The sequence below is a fragment of the Piliocolobus tephrosceles genome, chromosome 14 (assembly GCF_002776525.5).
Source record: "Piliocolobus tephrosceles isolate RC106 chromosome 14, ASM277652v3, whole genome shotgun sequence".
In the NCBI taxonomy this organism is placed as follows: Eukaryota; Metazoa; Chordata; class Mammalia; order Primates; family Cercopithecidae; genus Piliocolobus; species Piliocolobus tephrosceles.
The window spans coordinates 18,502,622-18,523,199 of NC_045447.1; the positions used below are offsets into that span (position 1 = coordinate 18,502,622).

At 44.2% G+C, this 20,578-nt stretch overlaps 1 protein-coding gene across 3 annotated transcripts in view; it reads left to right on the forward strand.

The window, feature by feature from the left end:
* Window positions 1-20,578, forward strand: part of CDK5RAP2 (CDK5 regulatory subunit associated protein 2) — a 205,825-nt gene that overhangs the window by 170,223 nt on the left and 15,024 nt on the right. For all 3 annotated transcript variants that reach the window (XM_023223670.1, XM_023223672.1, XM_023223671.1), the window contains 6 exons: window positions 2,212-2,331; window positions 5,846-5,962; window positions 14,199-14,388; window positions 15,400-15,521; window positions 16,590-16,826; window positions 19,945-20,022. In XM_023223670.1, coding sequence (XP_023079438.1) covers window positions 2,212-2,331; window positions 5,846-5,962; window positions 14,199-14,388; window positions 15,400-15,521; window positions 16,590-16,826; window positions 19,945-20,022 — 864 coding nt within the window. The remainder of the gene's footprint in view (window positions 1-2,211; window positions 2,332-5,845; window positions 5,963-14,198; window positions 14,389-15,399; window positions 15,522-16,589; window positions 16,827-19,944; window positions 20,023-20,578) is intronic.

Here is a 20,578-nt window from a genome sequence, read left to right on the forward strand (position 1 = left end):
CCAGAAGTTTAAGGAGCCCAGAGGTGCAGTTCCGTGGGCACCAGAAGTTTAAGGAGCCCGGAGGTGCAGTGCCGTGGGCGCCAAGAGGTTAAGGAGCACGAGGTGCAGTGCCGTGGGCGCCAACAGTTTAAGGAGCGCGGAGGTGCAGTGCTGTGGGCGCCAGCAGTTTAAGGAGCGCGGAGGTGCAGTGCCGTGGGCGCCAGGAGTTTAAGGAGCGTGGAGGTACAGTGCCGTGGGTGCCAGGAGTTTAAGGAGTGGGGAAGTGCAGTGCTGTGGATGCCAGTAGCTTTTTGCAGACAGAGGTCTTCCGTGCTGTGCTGCAGCGAGAGTTAGGACATTCCACCAAATTACTTTCCACACTTCTGGCATTAGCAGGAGATAGCTGAAGGTCTGGGAATTAAGTCATCTCATAAACATTCCTATTCATGGTAAAATTACTATTTAATTAGGAAAAGATCTGTAACGTTGTGATACTTTTAAATGAAAGTCATTTTGGAGGAATTAAAACTGGGTCATAACATTAGTGTAATGTTTTAAAACAAACATTACTAAGATATACTGAGTATACCCTAATTGATAAATTAAAGACATTAGTTTTGCCTTTGGATACTTAATGTGATGATGCTTTAAACACTGACTCTAGAAACCTACCCCTGGATTGGAATTGTGCTTCCTTCTTTCTTTGTTAAAGTGAGGTGTGGCAGAGGCTGAACAAATACATGCTTATTTTGGAAAATTTAAAATGTTATGTATTATTAAGCATTATGTTAAAATGTAATATAGAATTTTTGAAAAATCTAAAATCTGCCACCTAAAGGCAACTGCTATTAATATTTAGATATATTTCCTTCTTTCACATATTTGTGTCTTTCCTTGTCTGTAGAAATTTTTAAGTAGAGTTCTGTGATATTGTGAAGTATATATTTGGTCTTCCTGGCAGTATCCTTCATAATGAACCAGTAAACATAAGCAAATGTTTCCCTGAGTTTTCGAGCCAGTCTAGCAAATTAATCCAACTCCAGGAGGCGGGTGAGGGAACCGAATTTTTAGTCGGTTGGTCAGAGGCACGGGTGAAACAATTGGGGGCTTGTGATTGGCATCAGAAGTTGTGGGAGGGGGGCAGTCTTGGGACTGAGCCCTCAACCTGTGGATCTGACACTATCTTCAGGTCCAACTGAATTAGAAGACACCCGGCCGGTGTCTGCTGCAGAACTGTTTGCTTAGTCTGTGGGGAAAAAAACCCTCACATTTGGTCACAGAAGTCTTCTGTGTTGATTGTTGAGTGAGTATATGGGAGAAACTGAATGTTGTTGTTGTTGTTGTTGTTTTTCTATAAGTTGTGATTATGTTGAATAATCAATTTTGGATCTAAGATTTAGTTTAATATATTTTTATGATATATAGTCTTCATAACAATTTTAATAGCTATGTAATACTGCATCATCATGAATGTTCTACAGTTTTTTATTTAACAATTGGAGTTACTTTAGTTCTTATGGTTGCATCCAATGCTGAGGTGAACCTTTTCCTCCATTCTGGCAAATGCTTGTCAGCATCTCTGGTGGTCTCTTTAAATAGAGTTCTAAAAGTTGAATTATTTGGTAACAGACATTGGAAAATAACTTTTCTAAGGCTAATGATAGAAGTAGTCCCAAAAGGACATATACATTTATACTCATGCTAATAAGATGTTCTCTTGAGATCACTTTTCTTATTACTATTCTCACTAGCATTGTTTTGCTTTAAGTCTTAAATTAGTAAATGATAAATGGATAACATATTCCTTTCAAAAAATTAGTCTCAAAAATATCTGGATTCATTATGAAGGTAATGTAATCAACTCTCGGGCAATTCAAGCAGACTTGAAAGTGATCTGTTAGTTTCACCATAAGGAAGATTTTAAATTAATATTTGATATTTAGAAGAATAAAAGGCTACATTAGAGTTAGCATTAAAATTGTATGGAATATAATTTTTTCTATGTAATGTAAAATGTCTTCCCATGGAAGACTGCAGAGAATCGTTATAGAAGTGTGTCTGTGGGCTGTGGGAAATAGCTCACCCTCCCCATGCCTAGGAAAGAATTGCCAGTTGCTCACCATCTTAATACATCCAATACTGTTTGGAATTTCAAGATCCCTGCATAATCCATAAATTATTCAATTTGTTGGGGTTTCAGACTTTAAATTAAAAATGGCTTCCTTCCTGTAGACTTACTAATGGAACACATACAGGAAATTCGAACTTTAAGAAAGCGTTTAGAAGAATCTATTAAAACAAATGATAAGCTACGGAAACAGTTGGAACGGCAAGGATCTGAATTTGATCAAGGTAAGGAAAGACCTTCCCAAAGGGCTGTATGTGTCTATGAGTGCTTCACTGTGACGCATTTGCCTGAGTAAGCATCTGTGTACAAAGCAGGTGCTTGATAAATGTTCATTTCTCTATCTTAGAGCAGTCTGCCAGCCTCTGGTATCCTGAATTGTGACTGGCACCTCATTTGACTTTGGAAGCTGGGGAGAAATAGATAGGAATTTTAAGATAAAACAAAGCAATATATTGTCTTTTCGTCTATAACAGATTATTGCATTTTAGCAATCAGGTAAATTTCACATGCCAGCCTAAAGATCACACATACTCCTGCATAAACACAGTTAGCTCCGAATAGAATGATCACCCATGAAAAACTTAAAAATATTTTCCCCCCCACATAGGTAAGACATTCATGTGCTTCAAAATTAAAAACCTCCATTCTTTACCCATTAACCCTGTTTTCCCTTCCCTCTTCTCCACTTTTTTCCTTGTTTTTCTTCTGTATCCTTAACAGTGTTTTTTAAAATGCAAATAGCAGCATGTATTCTTATTCTTCTCTTCACCCCAGAGGTAACATACTCTATACCCATGATTCTGTCCATTTGTCATGGAGCAGTAAATCTTGAACATCTTTCCTCACTGCTCTAGAGAGAGTTCCTCATTCCGTAAAGCTTGCATCTTGAAAGCCGCTTGGCGCACTCAGAAAAGCCCAAGTTTGGTTGAACTGGCCAGAGTGTGGACCCTGCTGTCCCATTTATTAGCTTTGTGACTTTGAGCAATTCACTCATCTCTCCCAGTCTTAATTGTTTCATAAAACAGGGTCATTGTGAGATTAAATGGGGCAATGTTATGAGTAGGGCCTTGCTCAGTGCCTCACTCAGTAAACGGTTGCCGTTATCATCATTATCAATTTTATTTTACTATTTTATTCTGTATAACATTGCAAAGCTCTGCAATGGGTAGGGACCCTAATGTCATTCCCATTTTTAGAGGTGGTAGAATTGACCTCTGGAAACATAGTGCTCCATGGCAGCAGTACGCCTGAGTCCTCGGACCCTTGTCCAGGTCTCATTCCTCTCTAGCCATCATAGCTACCAGCCGGGAGGGACATCTTTCCAAAGTACCACACATGCTGCAGCTTTCAAGGGAAACCGAATGGCTCCATCTCGCCCTCTCTGGCCCTCCTCCCTCCCTCTCGCTCGCTGCGCCCACTTCCTGCATCCACCCCCCTCACCCTCAGGGAAATTGATTGATCTGAGTTATTAGTTGTATCAAACACAGGAAAGAAATACACGCCTGGGCCCTTCACATTCACTCTTGGTAATGCCTGAATTAGATTAATTCTGTTTTACATTTTCCCTGGCAAATCCAATTATAGAATTATTTGGGGGCTCAAATGGCCACCAGCTACAATGGAGCAGGCAATTGCTCTGGAGAGTAATTCACTCTGACGGGAAGGTTTACAAAAGCATTCATAAAGTATTTACATTGGTGGAAAGACGTGCTGTTCTCACCATGTTGTCACAGTGTCTGAAAAGACAAAGGAATAAAAGTGGCTCCGCCTCCCCCTGCTGTGAAATGTTCACCCTGGGGAGCAGGCCTGAGAAAGGTATGGCTTCTTACGATATTGAGGTGGAATATTGTTAAAAACCGGCCTCTCATGTGTTAGAGCTTCCAGCTTGTCCCCAGTTGTACAGGCCTGTAGTGATGACCCTCAGAGGAAAGACTGACCTAGCATCAGAAGTGGGCCTCGCTAGCTCAGGTTTAGGCCGGTCAGGAACTGTTCTTTGGCCTAATTATTTCTTTGCAAAGAAATACTGCCTGCAAAGCTACCACCTTAGCTTTGGTGGTGGTAGACTTCTGTAGAATTTTTCCTGCTTGTTCACAGTACTTTTTGGTGCTGCTTTGGCTCTAGTCTATCATTAATTGTTTTAGTAATACAAATGGTAATAGCAGTAACAAAACATCAATCATTTTTATTGAGTTAATGGAGACTTAGGGAAGTGTTGCGATTTGCCTGAGGTCATGCAGCTATTAAGAAGCCAGAACCATGGTGCAAACCCAGGTGTCTCTGAAAAGATACCAGAGTTCACAGGGGAGAGTGGAGGAAGATGGTGGGGAGAGACACAGTGAGTAAAACAATTAGATAACATTGTGGTAGGTGAATCATTAACATGAGAAAAAGGTAGTGCTGCAGAGTGGAAGAGCTGTCAGCTCCTTGGAGAACTGATGCCGTACCTTCCCTACAAGGAGTTTGAATAGGATAGGTACTCAGTTGTGTGCCAGGATGCTTTCAGCTGCAGACAACAGAATGGGAGTAGCAACTGATGGTAACAACAGGGATTTGTGTTTTCACGTAACAAGAAACCCAGAGGCAGGTAGTTCCAAGGTAGGTTTATGGCTCAGTGACAGCAGTTTGGGTTAGTATCTGTGACGACTGCAGTAGTTACAAGCATCCCAGTCGCTCAGACAGCGTCCAAAGCATGGGAAAGAAGAAGGTGGGACTTCCTCCTGTCCTCTTTTCATCCTGGTGGAAAATCTTTCCCAGAAGCCCCCAGCAGACTTCCTGTCAGGCCCCATTGGCCAGAGGTGGCATGTGACCATGTCCTTACTGCAGGGTGGCTAGGAAAGCAGGAATCTGGCATTTTGGCTCTCTGGTGTAGTAAGTGGACTCAGTGAGTGTGGAGGACAGGGAGGGAAGCATCTGCCTGCCACATAGAGAAGGCACCTTGCACACAGTAGGCATGCTCCTGAGGGTGGCCGTGAATGTGAATGTTATCTATGAAATAGGGGTATCTAGACTGGGAAATCGGCCCTTGTGTTTTGTTGTGCAATTGTCTTTTGCCATGGTGGGCCATCAGATGTTTTTGAGTAGAGAGTAACTTAAATGGACTTTGTTTAGGATAATAACCCCATTGGCAGAATAGCAGGGCGGCGAGGTTAGAGAGCAAGGTGATGAGGCCTGAACTTTAGGACTGAAAAGAGTAGGCCAGTGTCGGAAGCATGTTGGGGGAAGCAGCAGCATCATGATTGCTTGATTGGGCAGTGAAAGAGAGAGGGGTTAGGATGGCTTCCAGCTTTCTAGCTTAGGTTAGGGATATGGCGATACCATCTCCTGAGGCAGGAAACAGGTGAGAGAGAGCAGGTTTGGAAGGATGAGGAGTTCGGCTTTGGCTCTGTGGACTAAGTGACAGAGCTGCCTCAGTGGTGAGGCCCGGCAGGCAGCTGGACATGAATTTTGACCTCAGGAAAGACATCTGTGAAGGTGAAGACTCTCACTCACTCACCCTACTCCTGGCCCAGGTCTTCTGCTTTGTTCTACCTTAGGTAAGATGTGGGGGAGCCCCTCCTGCCCCCTCTTTCAGGCTTACTCTCAGTTCTCTTTGGCCTCTGGTAATTCCTTACATAGTTAACAGGAGGGATTTTCATTGTATGTTGTGCTAACTCTTTGTTTAAAACTGTTTTCTAGAAAGTTCCATCTATACTGATCTGGAGACTGTTTATAAATCAGTGTTTATATGTGTTTTTATAGGTTCTACAAACATTTTTGCTTCTGGTTCAGAGCTTCATAGTTCTCTAACATCAGAAATTCATTTCTTGAGGAAGCAGAACCAGGCCCTCAATGCAATGCTCATTAAAGCATCCAGAGGTAAGAATTAAAGGAGTCACTGGAAGCCTGGAACGCCAAAGCCTTCTGTGTCATGGAAAGAATGCAGGCATTGAAGTCTGACCAACCTAAGTATGAATCCCGTGGCTCTGTGATGGCTTTACACCATTTAATTGTCACAGCAGCCCTGTGAGGTGTTTCTGTTTTATAGCTGAGAATACTGGAATCAGAGAGGTTCAGGAATACCTCATAGGGCTGTTGTGACAACTGAACGGTGTAAAGCTCTCAGCACAGTGTCTCTAGTAGGGACTCAGTAAATGTTATTTTATTTGCTTGTCACTCATCCCCCCTCTAGCCATGTGTCTCTCATCCTAGTTCATAGTGGAAGAAAGAAGGGCTGGAAATATAATACTGCCAAAATCTCAACTAGTGATTTCCTACTATCAGCAAAGTTTATCCCGTACTTCTTATAAAGATCCCTTCTCTTAATTCCTTCTATTTGAGCTTGGCTCCCAAAGAGCTTTCACTTACATTATCTTTCACTACCAAAAACAATTCTGGGAGAGGTATCATTAGCCCTATTTGACAGGTGAGAAACTGAGGCCTAGGGAATTGCCCAGCCTGTGGTCACAGAGCTAGAAGGTGGTAGAGGTAGAACTTGGGCCAGCTTATCCCACTTTTCCTAAAAGGACATTGATGCTCCTTTTGGCTTAAGAGATGAAATTGGGGCCTCTGTCAGTCATTCATTCACTTAGCAAACATTTCCTATCTCCTGTTCTACTTCAGAGCTATGTAGACTCTGATACAGAAATGGATGAGATTTCATCCCTTCCCTCAGGGGGCTCATAGTCTGATGGGAGAGGCAGCCAGACAATCTTGGCAGGCCAGCGTGAACCTCAGCCTCGATAAAGTCAGGCTCTGGGAACTGCAGGACCCTGGAGAAGGCATCCTGACTTGGGAAAAGCTTGCCTTCAAGAACAGAGGATGAGGAGGGTTTAGTGAAGGTGCTGAAGATTGAGAGGAGCCAGGGCCATTTAAATGAAAGAAAGAGAGCAGACAGAGGCCCAGGGGTTAGCGATGAGGAGTATAGGCCGTTCAGGAAGGGTAGGCAGCATGATGTGTCTGGCCCTGGAGGGAGGAGGTGAATGCTTGCTTAGAAATTATTTTGTTGTGGGGGGCGGAGCAAGATGGCCAGATAGGAACAGCTCCAGTCTCCAACTCCCAGCGCGAGCGACACAGAAGACCGGTGATTTCTGCATTTTCAACTGAGGTACTGGGGTCATCTCACTAGGGAGTGCCGGACAATTGGTGCTGGTCAGCTGCTGCAGCCCAACCAGCTAGAGCTGAAGCAGGGCGAGGCATCGCCTCACCTGGGAAGCGCAATGGGGAAGGGACTCCCTTTTCCTAGCCAGGGGAACTGAGACACACAACACCTGGAAAATCAGGTAACTCCCACCCCAATACTGTGATTTAAGCAAACGGGCACACCAGGAGAATATATCCCACACCTGGCCGGGAGGGTCCCACGCCCATGGAGCCTCCCTCATTGCTAACACAGCAGTCTGCGATCTAACTGCAAGGCAACAGCGAGGCTGGGGGAGGGGCGCCCACCATTGCTGAGGCTTAAGTAGGTAAACAAAGCCGCTGGGAAGCTCGAACTGGGTGGAGCTCACAGCAGCTCAAGGAAACCTGCCTGTCTCTGTAGACTCCACCTCTGGGGACAGGGCACAGCTAAACAACAACAACAACAACAAAAAGCAGCAGAAACCTCGGCAGACGCAAACGACTGTGTCTGACAGCTTTGAAGAGAGCAGTGTATCTCCCAACACGGAGGTTGAGATCTGAGAAGGGACAGATTGCCTGCTCAAGTGGGTCCCTGACCCCTGAGTAGCCTAACTGGGAGACATCCCCCACTAGGGGCAGTCTGACACCCCACACCGCACAGGGTGGAGTACACCCCTGAGAGGAAGCTTCCAAAGTAAGAGTCAGACAGGTACACTCGCTGTTCAGCAATATTCTATCTTCTGCAACCTCTGCTGCTGATACCCAGGCAAACAGGGTCTGGAGTGGACCTCAAGCAATCTCCAACAGACTTACAGCTGAGGGTCCTGACTGTTAGAAGGAAAACTATCAAACAGGAAGGACACCTACACCAAAACCCCATCAGTACGTCACCATCATCAAAGACCAGAGGCAGATAAAACCACAAAGATGGGGAAAAAGCAGGGCAGAAAAGCTGGAAATTAAAAAAATAAGAGCGCATCTCCCCCTGCAAAGGAGCGCAGCCCATCGCCAGCAACGGATCAAAGCTGGTCACAGAATGACTTTGACGAGATGAGAGAAGAAGGCTTCAGTCCATCAAACTTCTCAGAGCTAAAGGAGGAATTACGTACCCAGCGCAAAGAAACTAAAAATCTTGAAAAAGGAGTGGAAAAATTGACAGCTAGACTAATTAATGCAGAGAAGGTCATAAACGAAATGACAGAGATGAAAACCATGACACGAGAAATACGTGACAAATGCACAAGCTTCAGTAACTGACTCGATCAACTGGAAGAAAGAGTATCAGCGATGGAGGATCAAATGAATGAAATGAAGCGAGAAGAGAAACCAAAAGAAAAAAGAAGAAAAGGAATGAACAAAGCCTGCAAGAAGTATGGGATTATGTAAAAAGACCAAATCTACGTCTGATTGGGGTGCCTGAAAGTGAGGGGGAAAATGGAACCAAGTTGGAAAACACTCTTCAGGATATCATCCAGGAGAACTTCCCCAACCTAGCAGGGCAGGCCAACATTCAAATTCAGGAAATACAGAGAACGCCACAAAGATACTCCTCCAGAAGAGCAACTCCAAGACACATAATTGCCCGATTCACCAAAGTTGAAATGAAGGAAAAAATATTAAGGGCAGTCAGAGAGAAAGGTCGGGTTACCCACAAAGGGAAGCCCATGAGAATAACAGCAGATCTCTCGGCAGAAACTCTACAAGCCAGAAGAGAGTGGGGGCCAATATTCAATATTCTTAAAGAAAAGAATTTTAAACCCAGAATTTCATATCCAGCCAAACTAAGTTGCATCAGTGAAGGAGAAATGAAATCCTTTACAGATAAGCAAATGCTTAGAGATTTTGTCATCACCAGGCCTGCCTTACAAGAGACCCTGAAGGAAGCACTAAACATGGAAAGGAACAACCGGTACCAGCCATTGCAAAAACATGCCAAAATGTAAAGACCATCGAGGCTAGGAAGAAACTGCATCAACTAGCGAGCAAAATAACCAGTTAATATCATAATGGCAGGATCAAGTTCACACATAACAATATTAACCTTAAATGTAAATGGACTAAATGCTCCAATTAAAAGACACAGACTGGCAAACTGGATAAAGAGTCAAGACCCATCAGTCTGCTGTATTCAGGAGACCCATCTCACATGCAGAGACATACATAGGCTCAAAATAAAGGGATGGAGGAAGATCTACCAAGCAAATGGAGAACAAAAAAAAGCAGGGGTTGCAATCCTAGTCTCTGATAAAACAGACTTTAAACCATCAAAGATCAAAAGAGACAAAGAAGGCCATTACATAATGGTAAAGGGATCGATTCAACAGGAAGAGCTAACTATCCTAAATATATATGCACCCAATACAGGAGCACCCAGATTCATAAAGCAAGTCCTTAGAGACTTACAAAGAGACTTAGACTCCCATACAATAATAATGGGAGACTTCAACACTCCACTGTCAACATTAGACAGATCAACGAGACAGAAAGTTAACAAGGATATCCAGGAATTGAACTCATCTCTGCACCAAGCGGACCTAATAGACATCTACAGAACTCTCCACCCCAGATCAACACAATATACATTCTTCTCAGCACCACATCGCACTTATTCCAAAATTGACCACATAATTGGAAGTAAAGCACTCCTCAGCAAATGTAAAAGAACAGAAATTATAACAAACTGTCTCTCAGACCACAGTATAATCAAACTAGAACTCAGGACTAAGAAACTCAATCAAAACCGCTCAACCACATGGAAACTGAACAACTTGCTCCTGAATGACTACTGGGTACATAACGAAATGAAGGCAGAAATAAAGATGTTCTTTGAAACCAATGTGAACAAAGATACAACATACCAGAATCTCTGGGACACATTGAAAGCAGTGTGTAGAGGGAAATTTATAGCACTAAATGCCCACAAGAGAAAGCAGGAAAGATCTAAAATTGACACTCTAACATCACAATTAAAAGATCTAGAGAGGCAAGAGCAAACACATTCAAAAGCTAGCAGAAGGCAAGAAATAACTAAGATCAGAGCAGAACTGAAGGAGATAGAGACACAAAAAACCCTCCAAAAAATCAATGAATCCAGGAGTTGGTTTTTTGAAAAGATCAACAAAATTGACCGACCGCTAGCAAGACTAATAAAGAAGAAAAGAGAGAGTAATCAAATAGACGCAATAAAAAATGATAAAGGGGATTCACCACCGACCCCACAGAAATACAAACTACCATCAGAGAATACTATAAACACCTCTACGCAAATCAACTAGAAAATCTAGAAGAAATGGATAATTTCCGGGACACTTACACTCTTCCAAGACTAAACCAGGAAGAAGTGGAATCCCTGAATAGACAAATAGCAGGCTCTGAAATTGAGGCAACAATTAATAGCCTACCCACCAAAAAAAGTCCAGGACCAGATGGATTCACAGCTGAATTCTACCAGAGGTACAAGGAGGAGCTGGTACCATTCCTTCTGAAACTATTCCAATCAATAGAAAAAGAGGGAATCCTCCCTAACTCATTTTATGAGGCCAACATCATCCTGATACCAAAGCCTGGCAGAGACACAACAAAAAAAGAGAATTTTAGACCAATATCCCTGATGAACATCGATGCAAAAATCCTCAATAAAATACTGGCAAACCGGATTCAGTAGCGCATCAAAAAGCTTTTCCACCATGATCAGGTGGGCTTCATCCCTGGGATGCAAGGCTGGTTCAACATTTGCAAATCAATATACATAATCCAGCATATAAACAGAACCAAAGACAAGAACCACATGATTATCTCAATAGATGCAGAAAAGGCTTTTGACAAAATTCAACAGCCCTTCATGCTAAAAACGCTCAATAAATTGGTATTGATGGAATGTACCTCAAAATAATAAGAGCTATTTATGACAAACCCACAGCCAGTATCATACTGAATGGGCAAAAACTGGATAAATTCCCTTTGAAAACTGGCACAAGACAGGGATGCCCTCTCTTACCACTCCTATTCAACATAGTGTTGGAAGTTCTGGCTCGGGCAGTCAGGCAAGAGAAAGAAATCAAGGGTATTCAGTTAGGAAAAGAAGAAGTCAAATTGTCCCTGTTTGCAGATGACCTGATTGTATATTTAGAAAACCCCATTGTCTCAGCCCAAAATCTCCTTAAGCTGATAAGCAACTTCAGCAAAGTCTCAGGATACAAAATTAATGTGCAAAAATCACAAGCATTCTTATACACCAGTAACAGACAAACAGAGAGCGAAATCATGAATGAACTTCCATTCACAATTGCTTCAAAGAGAATAAAATACCTAGGAATCCAACTTACAAGGGATGTAAAGGACCTCTTCAAGGAGAACTACAAACCACTGCTCAGTGAAATCAAAGAGGACACAAACAAATGGAAGAACATACCATGCTCATGGATAGGAAGAATCAATATCGTGAAAATGGCCATACTGCCCAAGGTTATTTATAGATTCAATGCCATCCCCATCAAGCTACCAATGAGTTTCTTCACAGAATTGGAAAAAACTGCTTTAAAGTTCATATGGAACCAAAAAAGAGCCCGCATTGCCAAGACAATCCTAAGTCAAAAGGACAAAGCCGGAGGCGTCACGCTACCTGACTTCAAACTATACTACAAGGCTACAGTAACCAAAACAGCATGGTACTGGTACCAAAACAGAGATATAGACCAATGGAACAGAACGGAGTCCTCAGAAATAATGCCACACATCTACAACCATCTGATCTTTGACAAACCTGACAAAAACAAGAAATGGGGAAAGGATTCCCTATTTAATAAATGGTGCTGGGAAAATTGGCTAGCCATAAGTAGAAAGCTGAAACTGGATCCTTTCCTTACTCCTTATATGAAGATCAATTCAAGATGGATTAGAGACTTAAATGTTAGACCTAATACCATAAAATCCCTAGAAGAAAACCTAGGTAGTACCATTCAGGACATAGGCATGGGCAAGGACTTCATGTCTAAAACACCAAAAGCAACGGCAGCAAAAGCGAAAATTGACAAATGGGATCTAATTAAACTAAAGAACTTCTGCACAGCAAAAGAGACTACCATCAGAGTGAACAGGCAACCTACAGAAGGGAGAAAATTTTTGCAATCTACTCATCTGACAAAGGGCTAATATCCAGAATCTACAAAGAACTCAAACAAATATACAAGAAAAAAACAACCCCATCAAAAAGTGGGCAAAGGATATGAACAGACATTTCTCAAAAGAAGACATTCATACAGCCAACAGACACATGAAAAAATGCTCATCATCACTGGCCATCAGAGAAATGCAAATCAAAACCACAGTGAGACACCATCTCACACCAGTTAGAATGGCGATCATTAAAAAGTCAGGAAACAACAGGTGCTGGAGAGGATGTGTAGAAACACGAACACTTTTACACTGTTGGTGGGATTGTACACTAGTTCAACCATTATGGAAAACAGTATGGCAATTCCTCAAGGATCTAGAACTAGATGTACCATATGACCCAGCCATCCCATTACTGGGTATATACCCAAAGGATTATAAATCATGCTGCTATAAAGACACCTGCACACGTATGTTTATTGCGGCACTATTCACAATAGCAAAGACTTGGTATCAGCCCAAATGTCCATCTGTGACAGACTGGATTAAGAAAATGTGGCACATATACACCATGGAATACTATGCAGCCATAAAAAAGGATGAGTTTGCATCCTTTGTTGGGACATGGATGCAGCTGGAAACCATCATGCTTAGCAAACTATCACAAGAATAGAAAACCAAACATCGCATGATCTCACTCATAGGTGGGAACTGAACAATGAGATCACTTGGACTCGGGAAGGGGAACATCACACACCTGGGCCTATCATGGGGAGGGGGGAGGGGAGAGGGATTGCATTGGGAGTTATACCTGATATAAATGATGAATTGATGGGTGCAGCACACCCACATGGCACAATTATACATATGTAACAAACCTGCACGTTATGCACATGTACCCTAGAACTTAAAGTATAATAAAAAAAAATAATAAATAAAAAAAAAAAGAAAAAGAAATTATCTTGTTGTGGTTAAGAATGGAGTCAGAAAACCTGAGTCTGAATTCTGGCTCTGCCACCTACTGGCCATGTGACCTTAGGGAAGTTTCTTATCTGGAAAATGGAGAATAATAGTGCCTGCCTCGGAAGTCGGCCCTGGGGATTAAATAGGGCGATGCATGTGAAGGCCCTAATGTCACATCCGCACAGGTAGTGCTGGTGCAGGTCAGCTGTTACCACCACCAGCACTGCTGGCAACTCATCTTTATGGAGCTTCCAGCCCCCAGAGTGCTCCTGACTCCCTGTGGTAAACCCTTTATAGATGGGAGCTCAGTGAATCCACACAATAACACATGTAAGAAAACAGGCGTAGAGAAGTGAAGAGCCCTCACTCAAGCTTATGAAGTCAGTAAATGGAGAACCTGCTCGTGAATGTGGCCTCTCTGCCTCCAGCCCCCTGCTTTTGACCACTGTGTCTCTTGTGCCTCTGGGTATATTTTATTCTTCAGGAGAGGTGCTGTCCTCAGCCTGAGGAGTGAATGGGCCTCAAGGTGCCATCTGCACAGCCCTGCCGGCCTTCTGGTGTTAGGCTGGTAGAATGCCTGCAGCCAGGCCAGCACCCATTCTCAGAGTTCTGGGTCCTGCATTTTCCTCTATACTTTCTACCCACTGTTTGCTCTGTGAAGGCAAAGTAACTAGGTTTGCATGGCCTGTTCCTTAATAGAAAATTAAACAGGCCCATTTTATCCCAGTGACGTTTAATCTGCAGCCTTGATGTTGACAAATTTATCTGCCCAAAGTGTGTTAGATAATTGGAATGCCAAAATCATAAATGCCAGATCGAATCTCATTCTTTTTTGTATTCTTGAAGTGCTGTGTTTATATAATAAGGTTGGAAAAAACAAATGGTGGCCCTTCTCAGTGGCGCCTTTTTGTGTTTGCAGATAAACAGAAGGAGAATGACAAATTACGAGAGTCCCTCTCTAGGAAGACCGCAAGCCTGGAGCACCTTCAGCGGGAGTATGCCAGTGTGAAGGAAGAAAATGAAAGGCTGCAGAAGGAAGGCAGCGAGAAGGAGAGACACAACCAGCAGCTGATCCAGGAGGTCCGCCACAGTGGCCAGGAGCTGAGCAGGTAGTGACTGTGCTTCCCCGGTGACCTGCTGGCAGTACCACACATCCCGGCACTGGGCTGCAGTCGTGGAATCAGCATGCAGGCCCTGCCTTAGTGCACAGTGGCAGGCAGTAGACACAAACACATCATACGTCTGGTGGGGCTGCAATATATGGAGAAAGATCCTGTAAGGAGGAGAGGGCTTGGCAGTGGGTTGCTGTTTTTTGCTGAGGGTGAATCAGGAAAGGCCTTTGTGAAAAGATGCCATTTGCTCAGAGAGCTGAATGCAGTGAGGAGAGGAGTGCTGCAGCTGCCTGGGAAAGATCATTTCAGGCAGAACAGGCGCAGGCCCTGAGGCAGAGTGGCTTAGGTCTGTGCCTGGCAGAGCAGGGCAGTGTGTCCGGAGAGGGGGCTGGCAGGATGCCAAATCACATCGGGCTGCGGAGTAAACTTTGGGTTTACTCTGAGTGGCGTGGGAAGCCACTGGGAGATTCTGAGCAGAGGAGTGACATGGATCTGCCGTCGATTTTAAAAGGATCCCACCAATGGTCCTTTTGCCGTTTCCCTCTTTGAGTCTGTCTGGTTCCACATTTCAGTTGTTCCTGTCAGCACACGTGAATGCCCCACTCTTTCAGTTACCGTCATCACCAAGGGTGGTGCAGTGAGGTAGCAAGATCTTCGTCTTTGCCGCCCAATAGTCCTGGGTCTAAGTCTGGCTCCCCTCCCGAGCTGTGCATCCCTGGGTAGGAAACAGCCCTTTTGAGTTTCGTTTCCTCATATCTCTGAACTGAGGATTAGAGAGCACCGACCGTTTAGGGTATCTGTGAAGATTACATGAGATCACGTATGTAAGGGGCTGGACACGGGGAGCGCTTGGAAATTGCAGCTGTGACTGGAATTCTTAACCAGGCTTGTCACTTCTTGGTCCACACTCTTGTGACTGAGGGTGGAATTGGCCTGCTCTGTGGGGTTCGAATAAGTTACCCTATGGTAGAATTAACCCGTCCTTCTCATGCCTGTGGGCCTTCTTAGGGTGCAGGAGGAGGTGAAGTTGAGGCAGCAGCTGCTCTCACAGAATGACAAGCTGTTGCAGTCCCTCCGAGTGGAGCTGAAGGCGTATGAGAAGCTGGATGAAGAGCACAGGAGACTGAGAGGTACCGGGGGGGCTCTGGTCCGAGGCCCTTCTTACGTTGAGGCTACTGTGCTTTGGGCTGTAAGCCCACCCGACCGCCGGCTGTAGGCACAGGAGGGTAGAGCTCAGCCCTCTCCTCTCTGTCCTCGTGGGTAGAATGGATGGGTGTTGAAGCTAGTGCTTTGACCCACTCTTCTTTTGAAGGAACAGCAGGAAACATAGAAGGACTGAGGCTCAGCACCCAGGCCAGCTACGGTCTGGGTTCCCACTCCCTTGTTCCCAGCTATTTGACCCTCAGCAGGCCACTTCACCCTTTGAGCCCATACATGCCTCTGTAAAACATGTCTCTCAGCACCTGTTGTATGGAGAATTGTGTTGAAAATTGAATGAGACCATTTATGAAAAGCATCCTAGCATGATACCTGACACATAGTAGGCACTCAGGAAATGACTTTTATTATCGTCCTGCTAGTGTGTGTTACTTTTTGCCCATTAATTCAGCAAACATTTATGGACACCTCTCATGTGCTGGGCATTGCTCTGGGGATGGTTGTTGGCCTCAGTGCTCTCTGCTAATGTTTCAGAATCAATTTTGAGGTGTGGTGAGGTGTTTTTTTTTTTTTTTTTTTTTAACTAATTTTCCAGATGGTTTCTCTCTATTGAAAGTTTATCTAGAAAGGGGTCATCTCACAGCTTTTATTTTCTTCTCAACTTGCTTTTCTTATTCTTGCTGTTGTGTCTTTTTAATATACTGTGGCTCTTAAAATCATCCCCTTTCATTCTATAATTCTAGCCCAAATAGATTTTATTACTACTAGACATAATTTCGGGGTTTGGTATGCAATTTGCTAGGCTTTTATGGCCAGAAGCGAAAATTAATTTCCAGCTCTTATTTAGCCTGTGGAATAGCAGCAATTAAGTCTGCCAATATTTTTGTTTCTAAAGTCAAGTTGTTATTTTAAACTGTACCTAGTTCTTAGGAAGAGGGAGGGCGATGGTGGTGGCGGGTGTAAAACGCGATTGAGTTCCTTCAATGGCTGACCCTTTGGTTGTGGAAGATGTCAGGGCTTCTCTTTGCACATGTCTGCAGAGGCGTCGGGAGAAGGCTGGAAGGGGCAGGATCCTTTCAGGGACCTGCACAGCCTCCTGATGGAGATCCAGGCTCTGCGGTTGCAACTAGAAAGGAGCATTGAAACCAGCAGCACTCTGCAGAGCAGCCTCGAGGAACAGCTGGCAAGGGGGGCAGAGAAGGCACAGGAAGGAGCCCTCACTCTGGCCATCCAAGCCCTGTCCATCCCTGAGGTGCCCCTTCAGCCTGACAAACACGGTACTGCCCCTGCCTCTCCCCACTTGCTGAGAATGCAGCTCTGAGCATCTGTGTGTGACATGTGAACTTCTGAATGATGCCTTTGCCCCACAGAGCTGTCTTTCTGTTGATAGCTGACACGCTGTACCCTGGGAGCCAGGGGATCTGACTGCTAATTAATTAGACGTCACCTTTGGCAAAATGGCGTAATCTCCATCTGAGGCATCTTGATTCTCAGGGAAGTGGAATTTGGACTTCCAGACACCCTCAGTGCCTCTGGCCTTGCTCCCTCCTATCCATTTAGTCCTGCCTACATCACTTCCATGCTGAAATTTCTTTTAGTTTCTCTTACTGCCTTTAGAAGGGAACGGGAACCTAAACATCTTAATCTGGCTTTCAGTGTCTTTCAGGATCTGAAAAATCATCCTGATAGGTTTAAAAAGTGCATCTGTTTTGCATTTGCTTGCAGGTTAATTGCCTAGCCCTGGAGAGGCTGTTGGGGGGTACCAGAAAGAGGAGCAGACACCTCTGCCACCTGCCCACCACAGGCAGGGTGTGGAGCAAACCAGTAAATGGTTAGACTCCAATCAGTCAGGCAGCCTGTCCTCTTTGCTCTAGAGATGAAAAACAAAGGCCCAGAGAGTGGATGGGGCTTGCCCAAAGTGGTATAGCAATTAGGCAGCAGAGCTAGAACTAGAAACCATTTCCAGCTTTGACTCTAGGGCTGTTCCTAAACCCAGTGGACCCTCTGGAGCCTTGGATATCCTGGGATTATCATCCTGACACCCATGGGGTAAATGTGTGTATCCAGTGGGATGAGGAATGCCAGCATGCTTTAAAAGCAAGTATTGTACTGAAGTTTGCACTTACTTTTACTTGGATACCTCTAGTTAAAAAAATAAAAATAAATCTCTTAAGGAGTACCTAGTCAGTCTGCCTTAGAATTCGTAGTGATTAGTTCATTGATTTCTCATTGACAAGGATCTTAAAATTTAACCAAAAAGATGATGTAATAATATGAAAAAAGTGAACAGAGAAAAAAAGTTTATGATTCCATACATTGGTCATTTTTTAAAATTTGCGTATTTCTTTTCATTTATTAAATATCGGCATGAATTTATATTTTTCAAATTGGTTTTTGTATCATTCTGTGTCCTTTCTTTGTTTTTGTCCAATATGACATCATACATGTTCCCTCTGCTTTCATATGGGCTTCATAATGATTGTTTGCAGGCTATTCTTAGTCACCAATCCATGACCCCGTTGATTATTAAAGTGGTCTCTGATTTAGAGCCATAATAGACATCAATGTTAATATACTTTTTGCTGTTAAACAATATTCTTAGGAGAAAACCCGACCAGAGGAATCTCAGAAGTTTAGAAAGGTGCCATATTTCCACCTTCTAAATGGTCTGTCCATCAGAACTGTACAAAGGTAGTGGTTTTTGCGTGACCTCATCAGCATCGGGCATTAATATTTTTAACATGGGTCTGCACCTGGCCCTTTTTAAGGCTTTGAGGAACTTGTAGGGGTGGGCTAGGGGAGATTGAAGCAGGGAGAAGAGTTCTGTGCTTGGGGTGCCCAGGATGGAGAGTTGGGTAGCCGAAGCAAGGAGGCCATCAAACAGCCTTTACCTGCCTTTGAAATTTGCCAAAAGCAGCCCTCAGCATGCGTGGCAAGAGGCATCCAGGAGAGCATTCAGAATTCACAGTGCTGCCTCAGCAGAAAAGTTTTCTAATTTCCTTGAGTCAAGATCAGAATTATAGGCAGCAGCATTTCTTCCTTTGCAAAAGAATTCTCAGGTCTGTATTTAAGTGCATCTGTTTTTAGAATTATGTTCTAAAGGCTGATGTCTTTCGCTGAGAGTGATTCCTCTTGGGGCCAGCTCTGTGGAGCTGACCTCCTGGCTCCTTGGCCTTAGGAACTGTAGCACACCCTTAGGTGGTGCTGGAGTGCAGCAGCCCACCGCCCAGTGGTGCAGGAGCTCGGATGGGGGGATCCTAAGCCCTGGGCTTGCTTGCTCTCTGCCACTGACATGCTGGGTTATGCTGGACAGATCATTTTCTATCTCTGCCACTTGGTTTCCCCGTCCATGAAATCTGAATTACAATGTGTTCTGACCACTGAGCTATTGAGTCCAATAGCTTTTCATATGTGAAAGTGCTTTCCAAATTATTACGTGTTGCACAGGTCATCTGTACATCATCTATTGATTTTGCCTCCTTACAGTGTTGCAAATACATCACCCCCCAGATCCTATTGTGGGTTACTCTCATCTCTGGCTTAGATTAGTGTGGCAGCCTCCAGACAGAAAAAAAACTCCTCCAGTACAAAACACAGACCTCAGCTTGACATTGCCTTGCCCAAAGCCCTTGAGTGGGCCCCTCAGTCCTCTTGGTTCTGGCCTTGCATCCTACTTTGTCCTTCCCTGCCCCCTGGGCCTTGGGTCTGTGAACTGCTTATTTCTCCCTGTGCGATGATTCCACTTTGTCCCACTGTCTGCCTCTCACCTGCCCATTGTGCTGCCTGGCATTTCTTACCCTCCTTCTTACCACAGGTCAGTCACAGTCAGTCTTAAAATGGTGAAACCCCGTCTCTACTAAAAATACAAAAAATAGCCGGGCGTGGTGGTGGGCGCCTGTAGTCCCAGCTACTCGGGAGGCTGAGGCAGGAGAATGGCGTGAACCTGGGAGGTGGAGCTTGCAGTGAGCCAAGATTGTGCCACTGCATTCCAGCCTGGGTGACAGTGCAAGACTCCATCAAAAAAAAAAAAAAAAAAAAAAACCAAAAACCACGTAAGGTTTTAAAACAGGTGTTAGCCTTTGGGAAGCCAAGTTGGGGACAGTGCCCTCACCTGAGCCTCAACAGCCTGTGTTTTCAATCACACTAAAATAAAATTGCTTGTTTACTTTTCTGCTGGGAGTTTTTCTAGGGAATGGACTGGGCCTGGTCACTCTGTCTCCCTGATGTCCCACACAGGTGGGCCTGGCAGGACAGAGGCCCAGTGAAGATTTGAAGGAATGCTTGTGTGTGTGTATGAAGTAGTGAATGTGAGGGGCTTGACTGTATTCTCATTCAGTTCTCTCTTGAATGCTGACAACAGTGAAACTAACAGTTCTCGTGTTTTGCATTTTGTAGATGGTGACAGATATCCCATGGAAAGTGATAATTCATTTGATCTGTTTGATTCCTCCCAGGCAGTGACACCAAAATCAGGTACAAAGCTGAAGTCTGGGTAACTGTGGCAGCATTGGATATGACAGTAAGACTTTTTAAATTACAGAAAAGGAGGTCCCTGGTCCCAACTCAGGAGGGTATTTGGCAAGGATTTGGGATTTCAAGTTCTCAGCATCTCTAGCTGGTGATATCCTCCTTCAAGCCAGTTAATCTACTGCTAGGTGTTACCAAGCTTAGAACATCATTGGGTCCTTGTTGCCTTAGATTAAAATTGTGACCACCTTTGTGAGGCTTTCAAGGCCGCCCAGGATCCAGTTCCACTGGGCCCGTCCAGCCTTATCCCTTACCCTGGTGTAGCCACACAGGGGTCACCATCCTGCAGACCCGCCCACACTTTCCTCTCTCTGTGACTTTTAGATCCCCTTTGTTCCACTCTTTGCCAGTAAAAGTCCCATTTCCTCAAGACTCATCATGAATGCACATTTCTCTGTGACATGGCTTTGCTGCTGTCCCTGGTCAGAATGACTCATCATTAGTGTAATTCTTGCTTCTTGCTCAGTCCAGCTCAAATGCTGCTCCTTCTCAGAAGCCTTCC